Source organism: Gallinula chloropus, assembly GCF_964237585.1.
Source record: "Gallinula chloropus genome assembly, chromosome: 2".
Lineage (NCBI taxonomy): Eukaryota > Metazoa > Chordata > Aves > Gruiformes > Rallidae > Gallinula > Gallinula chloropus.
In genome coordinates this window covers 80,475,706-80,491,567 of record NC_140086.1, presented here as the reverse complement: position 1 = coordinate 80,491,567, position 15,862 = coordinate 80,475,706, and the positions used below count along the sequence as shown (strand labels likewise).

The window sequence follows — 15,862 nt, the reverse complement described above, 5'->3', positions numbered from 1 at the left end:
CCCCTGCTGTATTGCTGTAGGCTTTGGTGAACGGTTTTTAGAGCCGAGTCTCTCTTCCCTGCTGCTCGTACGTGCGTTGGCCTTCCTCAGTTTTGTCTTCAGTAGAATACCCAGTGAGGTTTAAAAACCCCTCAGCTCACGTGGATGAAGAGCTGGGGTATGTGTGCCTGAACAGATTGGTTAAATTCAGTTTTAAGGAAGCAAAGTTTTGGGGGTTTTATTAGCGTCGGTTTTTTACATTTGTAGTCATGACTAATAAAAAACTGTGGTTTTGGAAAAATATGACTGCCTAGCAAAACTCTGCTGTCATCGAAGACAAAACTGCAACGTCTTTTGATATCTGTGCAGGCACAGTTAAGGCTTGTTTGGTTCTTAGGGTAAAATTTGAGGGTTTTCTGAGGATATTGTATGTTCCTCTTTAGGAATTTAAATAAGAGGAGAGAATCGCATGCTACTTTTAAGATGACCATAACGTACCATGAGGTCTGTCATCTGCCCAGCTGGTACTACCCCCTGCCCCAATATATAGAGAGTGATGGAAAGGTGTACAGTGGCTCCAGGCTCTCTCTCCCTGTGTTCCTTACATTTCCCTGCTGTCATCAGTATCTTCCCCGCTCTCTCCCCCTCCCTCCTCAAGCTAAGGTTGGGGGATAGAGAGCGGTGTCTGTGGTGCCTGCTGATGCTGTAGAGTAGGACCTGAAACTGTGCGTCTGGTAAACAAAGTTGCTGCGCTTCCCCCAGTTCCCTGATTTCTCAATCTTGCAGTTTCATTAACAGCTGGTTGACAAGTAGTACATAAAGCACCAATTTTTAATTCTGGAATTAATCAGAAATATCACTGACTTGACCACACAAAAACCCTTACTTCTTTACCTGATTTTGCAGGCACGGGAGAGAGCTGTTGTTCCCTAGCAGTCTGTCCAGCTTGACTGCAACTAATAATGACAGAAGCCCCTTCCAAATTCCTGCATTGTCATGATGCCATGGTGTAGGTTGGGCAGTCTTGAAAGTGAAAAAGGTATTCTGCAAAATTTATCAAAGTGCACAGGTGACTCTTGAATCCTTCTAACAAAACTCGTAATTCAGACCTTAGCAATTAACAGGTAACTCTCCCGAACAGACTTAATGACATCTCGTTGCTAGATTTGCTTTGGAAGGTTTGATAAAGCTGTTGGTTCCTAGCTGTGTGGAAACCTTGTCATCCTCAGGAGCCAGCAACAATGTCCCAGAGCTCTAGCAGAGAAGCACAATTGTTTTTTGGCTTTTGAGCAAGCTGTTAGCAGTGTTTGTCTTCATGCTCAGCAGCAGAAGGCAGGGAGGAGCATGCTCATCCACCTGCATGTATATAGGGTAATCTCTGTGTGCTGTTTGTCTTGAGAATTGCTGGAAGATAAAATGTTTTGGGTTTTTTTAATAAGGAAAAAAAGCAACCTATATTATACGATGCAGTGGTCTTTATAAGAAGTTCTGGTGCTTTCAATGGTCTGGAGAAGGCACAATTTTATTCTAGTTCCCTCTCAAGTCAGTAAGGGTAATAATAGATGTTTTAATCCAGTTTCTTGTTTTAGAAGTGGGACGCCACCGTCGGCACTGTGATATCTCCAGTTACTGAAACAGAAGGAGATGGAGCCTGTTCAAGGTTAATCAGCAGCTGTTGTGCAGACCTCGGGAGCAGGGGAGTTGGAGCTTTGATCTAGTGCGGGGGATGGACAGAAACATCTCATTTTCAAGGGGATTTTGTTTTGCAGGAAACTAACCCCCGTAAATTGACCTTACATCCCATGGAAATATCTTCATGGCTTTGTTCTGCTTTAAGACAGTAAAGCAAAACGGTACTGTTCAGGAAGCAAACTAAATTTGTTGAGAGAGAGGTGTTGGTAGTTTGCTCCTGTGCTCTCTGAGGAAACTGTAATTAGTGCTGTTAGTGTTTTGAAAATTAATTTTACCCTGTTCATCTGGATTAAGCACGTGCCGAGATTTAAGTGCATAGTCACCTCACAAAGCTGAGTCTATGGGACTGAAGTTTAGATTATTTGCTTGAACTCCTTCCAAAGCTGTGCTTTCTCTCGCTGTCTAGAGTTTTAAGGTTCAACTAGTCCTCGTCTGTAACTCTATGCATTCCTCACCACTTGGACACTCCACCATCTTCGGACAAAAAAATGCCATTTTTCTGACTATCAGTAGAGGGACTGCAGAGAATGGCTGTAGAGAAATGGGGTGGTTTCAGGAATATTGATTGATTTTTTTCCCTTTCCTAGGTTGTGTGGTGGTAGGGTGTGCAGGCTTGTGTACTAGTTTTCATGTTTCAGCCACCACTGCCGTCCAGCTCTTGTGGAAGCCTTTCATTGATGCCTGTTAGAAAGCTGCACAGGGGAAGCCAGGCACTGCAGGAGAGGGCATCTAGGTTAGCACTCTGAAGTACAGAGCAGTATGTCAGGCAAAAGACCATTACTACCTGTTTGTTTCCCTGAACTTAAGTATGGGATAGCCGATCTGGTTTTCTGCAGTTTCTGAGGCAGAATGCTTCATTTTTGGGTTGAAGTCGGTGAGGGATGTCCAGCTGCTTCCAGTGAACTTTATGACTTAGCCCCTGAGTAGTCTGGCCAGCCAAGCGTGTGGCCTGTTACGGCTTTTGGGTACCTAAACTGAAGTGTTTGCAATAGTCCCAAGCTGACAAGAGGCAAGTTTTCAGAAGCAAAACTGCTCGTTAATATGAAATTAGCAAAGTTGCATTTTGTCTGGAGAGCTTCTTTCTTGCCCATGGCCCTCCTTGTGATCAGTGAGTGAAAGAGGAGGAGTGAAGATAAATATGGTTCTGGTTATCTTCTCCATTAAAAAGCTATGTCCAGCCTGACCTAGTTAATAACATCTCTTCCTGTCTCTCAAACTTTTTATTTGGAGCCAAGCTACTGTACGGCACGAACAAAAGGTTCTCTAAATACACACTGACTGTTGTTCCTTCTGCTTTGCCAAGCCCTAGTAGTGAAATGCTTTTTGAGTGCAGATGCGGCATAATCTGCGTTCGTTGCCCTTAAAGCAGTTTCAACTGCTGTGAATCCACTGCTTTGATGGGTTGACTGGATTTTACATTGCAGCGTGTGACCGAGAAGCATTTCACTTGGATGAGAACATGGTTATTATACAATACCTGCTTTTTCCTATATATCTATATAGAGACTATATATATAAGTAATTAGTGTGCATACAGTTATTTTATTCAGCATACAACCTACAGAATCTTGCTTGTTAGTTGCACTTCTGCAATGAATGCTCCAAGAGATAAAGTCCTGAGTTAACTTTGTGATTTCCAGCATGCATGTCCAAAAGAAAATAAAAAAACTTGGCCTTGTTCCATCTCCAAGGGCAGAATACAGAGGAGGGAGGTAGGCAGTGTTTGCATTTTCAGTTGTAAAACCTGTGAGGTAGAAGGACTAGGGGACTTCTCCAGGTGGTCTTGCAGCTGTGATATTTGCAAACCTATTTCCTTTCCCTTTTGCAGTCAGAAGAAATTTATTTGCTATGGAAATGATGGCATATGGCCCTTCTGTGAATGCTATTCCAAGCATTTTTACCACCTCGCTCTACGGGGATATAATCCATTGGGCTTTACTAAGTGTTGTGTGGCTTGGCTTTACCCCCGATCACCAAGTAGCAGTGTGTTAGATGGCTGCTCAGGGAGCTCTGGAGTAGCCAAGTTACCAGGCTTCTCCCACCGGAATAGGTCCTGATCAATATATAACGTGCAGCCCTGTGCACTGAGTCCTTCCTCAGGTGGGTTCTGTATGAGAAGTCCTGTCCATAAATTAGCTACTGGTGAGGAGTCCAGATGAGTGCCTTGAAAATAATCAGGAGGCTGGAGCACCTCTCCTATGAACACAGTCTGAGAGAGATGGGCTTGTTCAGCCTGGAGAAGGCTCCAGTGAGACCTAATTATGGCTTACTAATACAAAAAGGGGTTCTACAGGCAAGTGGGAGAGGGACTGTTCATCAGGGAGTGTGGTGATAGGACAAGGGGTAATGGCTTCAAACTGAGAGTAGGTTTAGATGAGATGTTAGGAAGAAATCCTTAACTCTGTGCGTGGTGAGGCACTGGAACAGGTTGCCCAGAGAGGTGGGAGACCCATCCCTGGAAACATTTAAGACCAGGTTGGATGGTACTTTGAGCAGCCTGCTCTAGTGGGTTGTGGCCCTGCCCATGGCAGGGGCTTGGAACTAGGTGATTTTTGAGGTCTCTTCCAACCCAAAGCATTCTGTGACTTAGTTCTCAAAGCTGTCACTTGCTCATCACTGCTGCGTGGCAGAGGGATAGCAGTCCGGTCACAGAGCTAGCTGGGCACAGGAGGCGGCTGTAACCTGCACAGCTCTTAAGGGACCTATTGCCAAAGACCTTTTGGCTTTTTCCCTTCCACGGATGGGAAGGCCTTGCAACTCACCCAGCCCTTGGATAGATCCTGTATCGTGGAGGTGCCTTGCCAAGGGAGCAGGTTGTATTTGCATTTCAGATGCCTCGGGCTTTGTGAACTGCATTGTTCCAGCCTCCCCTGAATAGCAGCTATTGACCCCTAACAATGTACACTTGTTTAAATCAATCCCTTTCTACTTTAAAAAGCTTATTTTAGGACTAACCCAAACAAGTGAATGCTTCTGTGCAGCACCCTCTCCCCCCCTTATTTTCCCCCTTTATTGAGAGGGAAAAAAAAAACCCAAACAAACCAAGATTAATTATTTAATTTCAAGATGACAAACATTCCCCTCCTTGTGAGAGGCTATTGCTGAGGTTTTGGCAAACGGTGTTGTGGCTGAATGTTTATGTGCTTTCAAGGGCAATGCAGAGCTTAAACTTCACGTTGCTCGAGCTTGGAGACTTTTTAGCAAATAATAAACCAGCAGAACAACAGGAGTTTGGCTGTCCTGAACCACTTGAAGAACTTGATTGTGTTTTGACAAATAGAGGGTTTTTTGATGTTTATGTGTGCATTTAGATGGGTTGAATTCATCTAGCAGGGGGAGATGCACACTGACTGCTACGGACAGAATGCCCAGCAGCAGGCTGGTGAAAGCATTTCCCTGGGTGATGGGAGGTCTGGGGCCAAATCCTGCTTGGTGACGTACCTTCACCCTTCAGGTCTGTAGATTACTGGTGTTTGTGGTCACCTTCATTAAACCAGTTAAAATTTCTGAACAAAACTATGGCTACTTACTGGTTGGGGAATCTTTGCTGTGCTTTGTTCCTGTAGTTAGTAGGTTGAGGTGGAAGAGCCCAGTGTAGTAAAAAGTTGCTATGAGCTGGATAACCTTGTAGTCCTGTTTTATGCCAGAATGATTCCATTAATAAAAATAAATACCCAAACGTAAAACAGCAATTGTCAGACTGAATGAGGATGTTTTGTGGGCTGATGAGTATCTTCTGGTGTTCTACACAGACTCAGAGTATTGCATCTCATGAGGTTTCTGTTGGTATTTGTGTTGGTTGCGTTAGGAGTGTGGCCAGCAGGTCGAGGGAGGTGATTTCCCCCCACCCCCCATACCAGCACTGATGAGGCCACACTGGGAGTACTATGTTCAGTTCTGGGCTCCCCAGTACGGGAGGGACATGGACATACTGGGTATGTTCCAATGAAGGACCACAAAGGTGGCGAAAGGATTGGAACGTTTTTCCTCTGCGGAAAGGCTGAGCGAGCTGGGGTTGTTCAGCCTGGAGAAGGCTGAGGAGGGATCTCGGTACTTCTAAATACTGGCAGGAAGGCTGTAATGGGGAAGGAGCCAGGAGTTTCTCAGAGGTGCCCAGTGACAGAATCAGAGGCAGTGGGCACAAACTAAAACGCAGGAGGTTCCCTCTGAATGCCAGAAAACACTTTTTTTACTGTGAGGGTACCAGAGTACTGGTAGAGGTTGCCCAGAAAGGCTGTGGATTCTCTCATCCTTAGAAATACTCAACATCCATTTGGATGTGGTCCAGAGCAACCAGCTCTAGGTGATCTTACTTGAGCAGGAGGGTTGGACTAGATGCCCTCCAGAGGTCCCTGCCAACCTCAGCCTTCTATAGTGCACCGGTGAAGTGAGGTGACTGAGGACATAAAGGAATCCAAGGCAAAACACTGAGCTCGCCTTGCTCTGAGCATGTTGCATGGTGTAGCAGGGGTATGTGATCTGTCTTACACAGTGCTGTGCACTGGTCATGCCTTTAGACCCATACTGTGGTGGACTAAGAGGGGTGGGCAGCAGCTGTGGCCATCATGGTGTTGCTTTGCCCTGCCGAGGCTGGTGGCCAGCTGCAGGCCTCAGGTTTTCATGCGTGGTTGCTCGTGGGGATGCTGGGCTGATGGCAGCAACTGCACTGATGTGAAACAGCCCTTTGTCTCCTGCCCCACTGGTTGTGGTAGATATGCCTTCATACTGGGGATGTTGCCTTCCAAGTTGTCATCACTCCTGCACCTGTACTTAAGGGACATAGGATACTTCAGCTTGCTGGTTCTGGTGGGGAGGTAACAGAGGAAGTCCAAGAGCAATGCCCTCAGGTCAGCCTTCCTCCCTCTGGAAAGTGTAGGGTGCTTGTCCCTTGTCATCACCTGCTCATCACCTCGGACCTGTCAGCGTGAGGGTGTGGGTGTTGCTTGAGAAGATTAAAAACAGAGCAGCGTCCTGGGGTTTACTGACAGCCAAAGTCCAATGCACACCCAAGGGAGCGGGTAGCAATCTTCCTACTGCTCTCTCTGGGTTTTGAATTAAATGTTGAGGACCTCTCTGTTGCTTTTACCACTTCTGGGGAGTCCTCCCCCAGATGTTTCCCAGTCTTGTGCTCCCCCTGCCCACCTTGGGTGCTAGTGCTCTCTGCACCCCCCTGCCCCTCACCCTGTGCTTTTGAGTCAACATACCCTGCCTTTGAACTGCCTTGGACACTCTGTAAACATGGAAACCATCTGGCTTGGGGTTTCAGAGGTAAAAGGGCAAACAGCTCTGCCAGCATTTGCAGCATTTAACATGGAAAACAGTTTATTAAAAGGTGGAGAGGAAAAAATAATGAGGGATGCGCTTACGTGGTCCTCTCTACGCAGCTGAGCTCTTGCCATTCAAAGAAACCAAGTCACAAAGGTTTTTACATCCCCCCATGTTGTGTCCCAGTGCTGCTGTTCTGCCATCACAGAAACAAGAGTGATGTTTGTTCAGTGTTATCTGCAGCATATGCAATGTGTAACATGGCTGAAGGCTGTGGTAGACTCACGGGCCTCTTGCCCTAAATATGTAACAGAAATAAAAATCTCTATTTCTCGTGATTCTTAATCGGGGCTCTGCATCCCCCCAACTTCCACATGGCTGTAAGTCTAATTTCTATATGTAGAAGTTCAGGCAGGGACAGCCTTTGGATGGCAGCACGCAAAATGAATTATTTAAATTAGTTTTTTCAGTGATCATACATCAAAAATCACAACCTTCTGATTATCGGGGTACATCCCAACCCTTTTGTGCCCCTCATTTGGTTTAGGAGATAATTTGTGCTGGTGAAAAAAATCTCAGTACTCTTAATTGTCTTTCCAACGTGGAGCCTGCTGCCTGTCTGTCTGGAGAGAGCAGTTTGGGTTGGAGGTCAGACCACGGGGTGCTGCTTGCTGCTCAGTGTTTCCATGCCAGCTGAAGCCTACTCCTACACAGCCTGTGTCGGTATGGTTAAGGGGATGGCTTTTGCTGCAGCATCGGCTGTGATTCCTCCTCCCACCTCCTCTTCCTTGGGTCTTTTCCTGACACCAGATCTACCGGCCAGGTGAAAGCTAAAATGGTCTGTGCCTGCCCTGTCTCACTCGGCTGCCTTAAGTGCCTCACTGGTAGTGCTTTGGCTGCCTCTTCACCTCTAACAAAGCAAATGTCATTTGTTTGTAACCTGGCTTGCTGGTGGTTGGGGTTTTGAAATCCTCTGCGCGGCGGGGAGAGGCGGGCTGTGCAAAGGGCAAAGCGGGTTAGGGGAAAAGAAAGGTGAAAGATGATAGGGAGGAAGGGCTGTGAGTGCCTGGCAGGGGTTGAAAATAAACAGGTAGGGAGCCAACCAGCTTTGAGGAGGATCTTTTAAACTCTCTGGAAATTCAAACACCGCTTTGTAATTTGACGTGTGCGAACATGAGGCACATGACTCGGAATTGGCTCCAGCTGGTCTTGCTGGCATTTAGGAACTTCTACTAAAAAAAAAAAAAAAAGAAAAAGGCACTTAAGGCACTTCAATGTAGTTCTCCTGAGTTTGCTGTTCCAACTGAAACCAACAAACTGTCACTGAGACATGATTTCAATTATTTTCTTTCCTTCGCTAGCTTATTCTTGATATTCTGGTGTGGTTGACACTTGCGATTCTGTGACTGGGGTCTTGCTCTCACTTTCTCTCTCCTTTTACTTGATAAACATTTCCAGAAAAAAAAAATACTGACTGAAATTCTTTTTTCTGTTTTGTTTCTTGTAGGGATCTCGGGTTTGGCTGCGAGAGAATAATCAGCATTATCCCAGTACCGTTCACTCCTGCGCGGAAGGAGTCGTCGTATTCAGGACGGACTATGGTCAGGTATGGGCACCACTCCTCTATGCTTTCTCCTTTTTGCTGCTCTGAAGCTGTCCCCCATGTGAAGAGGTGAAGAGGGGAAACTAAAAAGCCTGAGTGCTGTGAATAAAGGAATTACTTGCTTTGTGTGACCCGAATCCGCGGCTCTGGTTTGAATGGCTCTTTCCGTGCCCTGTCCGGTGAGTTGCGATGACGGTGGCTGGCAGAGCTGAAGCCCCGCTGCCAGGTGTGAGAGCCGTGCTCCACGCTGGTCAGTGGCTGTGTGGTTTCCTGCAGGTAGGTGGTCTCTCCATCCTTGTATTCCCTTACCACAACAGAACAGAAAGGGGGGTCAGCACCCGGCAGTGATTCAGTGGGGGGCAGCAAGGCACATCTCCCAGGGCAAAACCCAAAACCGGGGCAGCTCCATCAGTTCCTGTTGTGAGAGGACTAGGAAGGAAGGGGAACATTACTTCCCTGTCATAGCGTTCTCAGGGGTTTTTTTGGTGGTTTTGTTGGCTGGTTTTGGGGGTGGTTTTTGTGTTTGAGTTGGTTTTCTTTTGGGTTTTTAAAAAAGAATTTTTTGTTTGCTTTTTTTAACTGCTTCCTCACTGTCAAGCACTCCTGGCTCCTGCGTGGCTGCAGGGGTGGAGGTGGGTCCCAGCATCTGCTCTGGTTACCTCAGCTGTCTCAGTACCTCCATGTCTGGCTGCGAGCTGGCGAAGGAAGCTGGTGTGGAGCTTGTTTCCCTTTTTTTTTCCTTCTTTTTTTTTTCCTTCTTTTTTTTCCCCTTCTTTTTTCCCTTTTTTTCCTTCTTTTTTTTCCCTTCTTTTTTCCCCTTCTTTTTTCCTTCTTTTTTTTTCCTTCTTTTTTCCTTTTTTCTTCTTATTTTTTCTTCTTTTTTTCCTTCTTTTTTTTCCTTTTTTTTTCTTCTTTTTTTTCCTTCTTTTTTTCTTTTATCTCCCTCCCCCTTTTTATTTTCTTAAGTTTTCCCTTTTAATTCCCAGAAGGCATCAGAGCTGACCCTGCCAGTTGCTGACAGCCTGGAATTGCTCTGCTTTCTCATGGATTTACTTTTTATTTATCTATTTATTCTACTTTCCATTAGGCTGTGGTTTAGCCAGACTTGGCTGCCTGCAGCTTTTCTGAAGAAATTTCAGTTCTAGGTTGAGTCAGATATAAACAGTTACGCTGAGACAGACCCAAACCTCCGGAAGACACTCCCTTTCACTTTTCAAGGATGTCTGTTCCCTCAGTTTTCCTTCCTTTTCTTAGCTATTTGCACCAGATGAAGGTAGCCTAGGATAGTGAACAAGGCTGCAAAAAGCATAGTAGACTGTAAATCATGCTACCTCTTCTCACTGCCTGTCCTTCTGGGTAAGCACGGTGGAAAAGGATGTCTTTCAGAGCCAGGGAACCCTTCTTTTTCTCGCATGCCATTTTCTAGGCAGGAAAGGAACCAGACAGAGTTGCAGAGTGGGGTTTTTTGTGGCCAAGATATAACCAAGTCAAGCTTAAATTACTACTGCCCTGTCAGTGAGGGATGAAAATGGGGGTGAAACAGCCAGAGACTGAGGCACAGAAAATGCTGTCTTTTCTCTCTTCAGAGTCCCTGGCATGTGGCAGTGGACACAAGGTGACAGAGATGATGTCATGTTCAAGTACTGGTGTCTGGTCCTGTGTCTGGTGGCAAAACCTAGTTGTGCTCCACATCCCAAGGGATGCAGACAGATGAAGTCACTACTGTCCTCAGCATCTGAAGTCAGGGAGCCCAGCTCCCTGATAACTGCTGTGTTCCCACTCCCATCCACTACTCTCTTAACATCACCAGTCGTTTCTTGGGCTAATGCCTCCATCCTTGTAGAAGTTATGCACGTGGAGGACAGGAAGGTGATTCAAAACAGACAGTATGACTTCGCCAAGGCCAAGTCCTGCCTGACCTTCTATGGTGGACTAACTAGATCAGTGGACAAAGGAAGAATTACAGATGTAATCTATCTAGACTTCTGTAAGGCCTTGGACACAGTCCCCAACAAAAACCTTCTCTTTAAACTAGCAAGATACAGGTTTGCGGGGGGCAGAGTTCTGTGGAATCGGTTGGCTTGTTGCATCCAGAGGGTAGTGGTCAATGACTCAGTGTCCAGATGAAGACTGGTGGCAAGTTGTGTCCTTCAGAGGTCTGTGTTGGGGCCAGCACTGTTTAATATCTCCACCAGTGACACAGACAGTGGGATCGAGAGCACCCTCAGCAAGTTTGCAGATGACATCAGGCTGACTGGTGTGGTTGACACACCTGAGGGCCAGGATGCCATCTAGAGGGATCTGGACAAGCTTGGGAAATGAGCCCACGTGAACCTTATGAGGTTCCCAAGTCCCAAATGCAAGATTTGGCACCTGGACTGGGGCACCCTCCTGCTGTCAATACAGGCTGGGGGATGAAGAGCTTGAGAGCAGCCCTGAGGAGAAGGACTTGGGGGTACTGGTGGAAGACAAGCTGGACATGAGCCGGCAGTGCGTGCTTGCAGCCCATAAAGCCAACCGTACCCTGGGCTGCTTCAGAATCAGTGTGGGCAGCAGGTCGAGGAAGGTGATTTCTGCCCCTCTGACTCCACTCCAGTGAGACCCCACCTGGAGTCCTGCATCCAACTCTGGGGTCCTCAGCACAGGAAAGGCATGGAGCTGTTGGAGTGAGTCCAGAGGAGGGCCATAAGGATGATCAGAGGGCTGGAGCACCTCTCCTTTGGAGACGATTTTCAGCCTTTCAGTTCTTAAAGTGGGGCCTACAGGAAAGGCCAACTTTTTAGCACGGTCTGTTGCAACAGGACAAGGGGTAATGTTTTTACATTGAAAGTGGGCAGATTCAGACTAGATATAAGGAAAACCTTTTTTTACGATGAGGGTGGTGCAGCAGTGGCACAGGTTGCCCAGAGAGGTGGTTGATGCCCCATCCCTGGTAACATTGAAGGCCAGACTGGATGGGGCTCTGAGAAATGTAGTCTAGTTGCAGGGAGGTTGGGCTGTATGAACTTTAAAGGTCCTTTCCAACCCAAACCATTCTGTGATCCTTTGCACCTGTGCCAAGTTACCAGATATATTGGACTGGTGAGCTGGGTTCACAGGGTGTGGGGGAAGACATCCACCAGACTAGGCTGAGAGGAACTGTTAGGTACAAAGCCTCCTCACAGAGAACCAAGGAGGCCACCTCTGTGCTGGTGTGTTTTCTGTGGGTTGCATATTAAATTGTGTATTTGCTGCTGTTCAGGTTTGGGAGGTTGCATAGTTCGACCTGTCCTACTGAAATTTGAGGTCCAGTGAAGTGGAGAGCCTGAGGCTGTTTCCTCTGTTGGTTCTTTGAAGCTGAAAACAGATAGATCCATCAGATTAAATCATCACTGTTATGTTTGGGTTGCAGAATAGGAAGGCTGTCATGTGTGTTACACTAACATGTGTTCCAAGGAATGTCCAGTGTTGGGCCTTACCAGCTCCTAGGAGGAGTGACCCACATGCTCAGAAGAGGGGCTACCTCTTAATTTTCACAGGATTTTGTAATTGGACACATAGCTGTGAAGAACTTTTAGAAGTTTTTTTAACTGCAAAACCCTTAGAGGAGCCGCAGATGCTCTTGTACAATGGACAGTTAATCTTGTTGCCCTGGGAAGGCACAGCAGAGCTAATGTTGGCATCTGCCAGCCAAAAAAGTGCTTCCTAATCGTGTGTTAGGTGTGGTTTTGCTGCCTGTACATATAATGCAAGCTGAAAGTTCAGGTAATATGGAAAAGCCTCGAGACATTACCATGATATCATCTGGCTGATCAAATTTCCTTAGAAAACCTTGGTGCTATAAACAACACTTGGAGGTGATAAAAAAAAACCCAAACCCACAAACCAACCTTCTTTGGGTTGACCTGCTTTTGTTAAAAGCAGGTGGTGTGAAGCAGGAAGGACGCAGGAAGCAGCTCTCAGACCTGTGACGTGGCGTTTGTCTTCTCCCCGGGTCTGAGCTGGCCGCTGCCCAGCTGCCAGCGTACTGCATGTCACTGCATCTGGTAACTTCAGTCCTTTCCAAGGCTTACGTTCTCTGGAGCGCCCTTTGTGTGGAAAGGGACCATGCCAGCTGACACTGGCCAGTTAATGTTCTTCCTCCCACTGCTTCTCCTGATGCAAGGGGAGAGGTTGCAGACATACAGCGTGATGACGACTCCTGAAGCGTGGCCGGTGTGTTGGTTCCCAGACCCTTTTCGACAACTGCAGCTCCTAATGACAGACTGATGGAAGTGCTGGGGCCTTACCAGAGCACAGCACTGCTACTTATCTGCTCTGATTCAGCAGCTTATACCAGGCTCTGCACTTCTTGCCTTTCCACTGGGCCTTTTGCACGACTTCTCCAGATGTGATTGATGGGGCGGTGAGATGCTGAAGGTGTGCTTGCTGGGCTCGTGCTCAGGTTTTACTTGCATGAGTTTGGACTTCAAATCATTGCCAAAGTAAGCCTGCAGAATAATGGAAAAATCATAGCACAGTGCACCCTGATTTCCTCTTTCTCTTCTCTTCTGAGAGATGGAAATAAATTTCCTAGGAAAGCCTGCGGCAGCATGCAGTTGTATGCTGGAGGGTCTTGGTTGTAGGGATTCTTGGAAGAATATGCCATAACCTTTCAATATTTTGCCAAGTTGTGTATCAGGTATTGAATTCCTTCTTGTAAATTATGTGGTGATTTAATTGCTCTGAGTATTCTTGCATTGCCTGAATGTTTCAAGCAGTCTGTTAGTTACTGTTAATGATGATTGTGGTACAGTCTACTGCCGCTGTTATCCTCTATGTGAGTTGGTTGTAAAACTAGCAGATGTATCACAGAATCACAGACTGGTTTGGGGTGGGAGGGACCTCAAGGATCACCTAGTTGCACCCCCTGTCTCCACCACTGGCAGGGACACCCTCCACTAGACTGGGCTGCCTAAAGCTCCATCCAATGTGGCCTTGAACACTGCCAGGGAAGGGGCAGCCACAGCTTCTCTGGGCAGCCTGTGCCAGGACCTCACCACCATCATAGGGAAATTTTTTTTCCTTACATCTAATCTAATAAACCTTCAGCTTAAAGCCATTACCTTTTGTCCTGTCACTCCATGCCCTTGCAAACAGCTCCTCTCATCTTTCCCATAGGCCTCCTCCAGGTACCAGAAGGCTGCAGTATGGCCTCCCCAGAGCCTTCTCTTCTCCAGGCTGAACAAGCCCAACTGTCTCATAAGAGAGGTGCTCCAGCCCTCTGGTGATCATCTTTCATGACCTTCCTCTGTACTTGCTCCAACAACTCCATGTCCTCCTCTTGTTGGGGGCCCCCACAGCTGGATGCAGTACTCCAGCTGGGGTCTCATGAGAGCAGAGTACAGGGACAGAATCACCTCCCTTGACTTGCTGGTCATGCTGGTTTGGATGTGGCCCAGGGTACAGTTGGCTTTCTGGGCTGAGGGTGCATATTAACAGCTTGAGAGTTTCTCATCAATTAATACCCTTGTGTCCTCCTCTGGATTTGATAGGCTTTGTGGAGCATCTGATACACATGATACGGTGTACTGAAAAAGGAATTTCAGGTTGTAGGTCTGGGTTTCCCATAGCAAATCACCACAACTCAGTATTAATTCTTCATGAAAAATAAAAAAGTGTGGCACTGCAGATGAAAGCCTGATTAAATACAGGAGGTGAGAGGTGCAGCATCTCTCTCAGCACATGTTCATGGCATTGGGCTGCACCTGGCTCTGGAGTGCCTCTCAAGCCTTCTGCAGTCTGGTCTTTAGAACGAGGGGTCTGCAACGAGTCCAGAAACTGTGATCGGCAGATGACTCATACTGTAAATACTGTTCTCTTTATAAGCACCTCCCAGATGCTTTCCAGAAGAGAAGGTGCTGTTTCATGAGTTGGTTGGTTTGTCTTTTGTTCCATTCATGTACACAGAGGTGGTAAGGGACTCTGTGCCTCGTGTTTTGGAAACACCGTGTCTGTGAATACAGAAAGTATGTCAGTGCAGTCTATGAATACTCCAAAAACTAAGCCCTCATCCTTCCCTGTGTGTATGGATAATACTCAAGATGGTATTACAGTTACTACATTTTTTTTTCACGTTTGAGGGTATTTTTGCTACTTTTGGTTTTAAGAGTAAAATTTCTTCATTAAGGGTTTTATTTACAGTAAAGCAGACGTTTCCTCATTGCCCCATAATCTATAAATTTTTAATGAAGTTGCCTGAGCTTATAAAGTGCTGAAGTGAATGTTTAAATAAAATTTTAAAAGCTCTGCTGTCACTGTATGCTTTGTTTGAAATGACTCACATACGTTCAGTAGAGCATCACTGGTTCTGTTGAGAGAAGAAAACCTCTTCCCAGTTCTCTTCTTGTCTGAGTAATGTGAACTTAAACCTTGTTTCAGATAAAATCCTTACACAGAAGAGCACTGCATTGTGCTCTTAACTTGCTCACTTCAGACTGTCCCCAGTGAAAACCCAGAGAGCAAATAGAAAAAGCTAGTCGGGGAGTGAGGTCTTTTCAGAAGGTTCTCTCAGAAGAGATGTCTTGAGTTCTGTGTCTTTAATTTCAATAACCTTTTTTTGCATGTGTGTATGTCCTAATAAGGACACTCTACTTTATCTTCCATTTGTATATCCAAAATATATAAAATCAATGCCAAGAAATGTATAGTCAGAATACCCCCCCCCCCCTTTTTCTTTAAGTGTGGTGATCTGTGTAAGGAGCCTGTGTGTGTTGGGGACGTTCAGAACAGCCCTGAGAACACACAGTTTTAATTGGGCCCATTCCCTTGCAAAGGAAGTGATCTTGAAGCGCAGGATACGATGAGTGTAGGTGTTTGTGTGTGTTGGGGAAACTTCCTCTGAAGAAACTTGTCCAGGGAGAAGTAAAAGTTGCTGCATGCTGTCCCGAGTCTGACAGTGGGATTTCAGGGTATTTAATTGCATACCTGCTTAGTTGAGAGGAACTTTTAAATCAAATATATTATAAATAGAAGCAGCTGAGTGATAATACCCCAAGAAATGTAGGTTCTTTACAAGCAGATGTCACATTTCTCCAGTAAAGCTGTGGTCAGTTAAACCAGCTTTGTGTGAACTTAGTTTACAAAGAAGTCCTTCACGGTACAGTGTAATGTCAGCAGAGTATCCTAAGCTTCAGATCAGAGGCACCTGTAAATGGTTTGCTCAGCAACAAAAGTATTTTTTCCTGTGTGTTTAACTTAATGTGGCTCTTCTGGGGCGTTTCTGCATGGCAAGAATTGGAAGGCTACAGATGTTCCTTGTTAAACACAGCTCAAGTATGTTTTCCATGAAGGTTTTCACCTTTT

At 46.2% G+C, this 15,862-nt stretch overlaps 1 protein-coding gene across 1 annotated transcript in view; it reads left to right on the top strand.

Moving 5' to 3' along the window:
* MYO10 (myosin X) overlaps positions 1–15,862 on the top strand; it is a gene marked incomplete at its 5' end in the record, with an annotated part of 165,443 nt that overhangs the window by 25,830 nt on the left and 123,751 nt on the right. Inside the window, 1 exon segment of the mRNA XM_084280357.1 lies at positions 8,444–8,542. Within this exon segment, the coding sequence (XP_084136483.1) occupies positions 8,444–8,542 (99 nt within the window).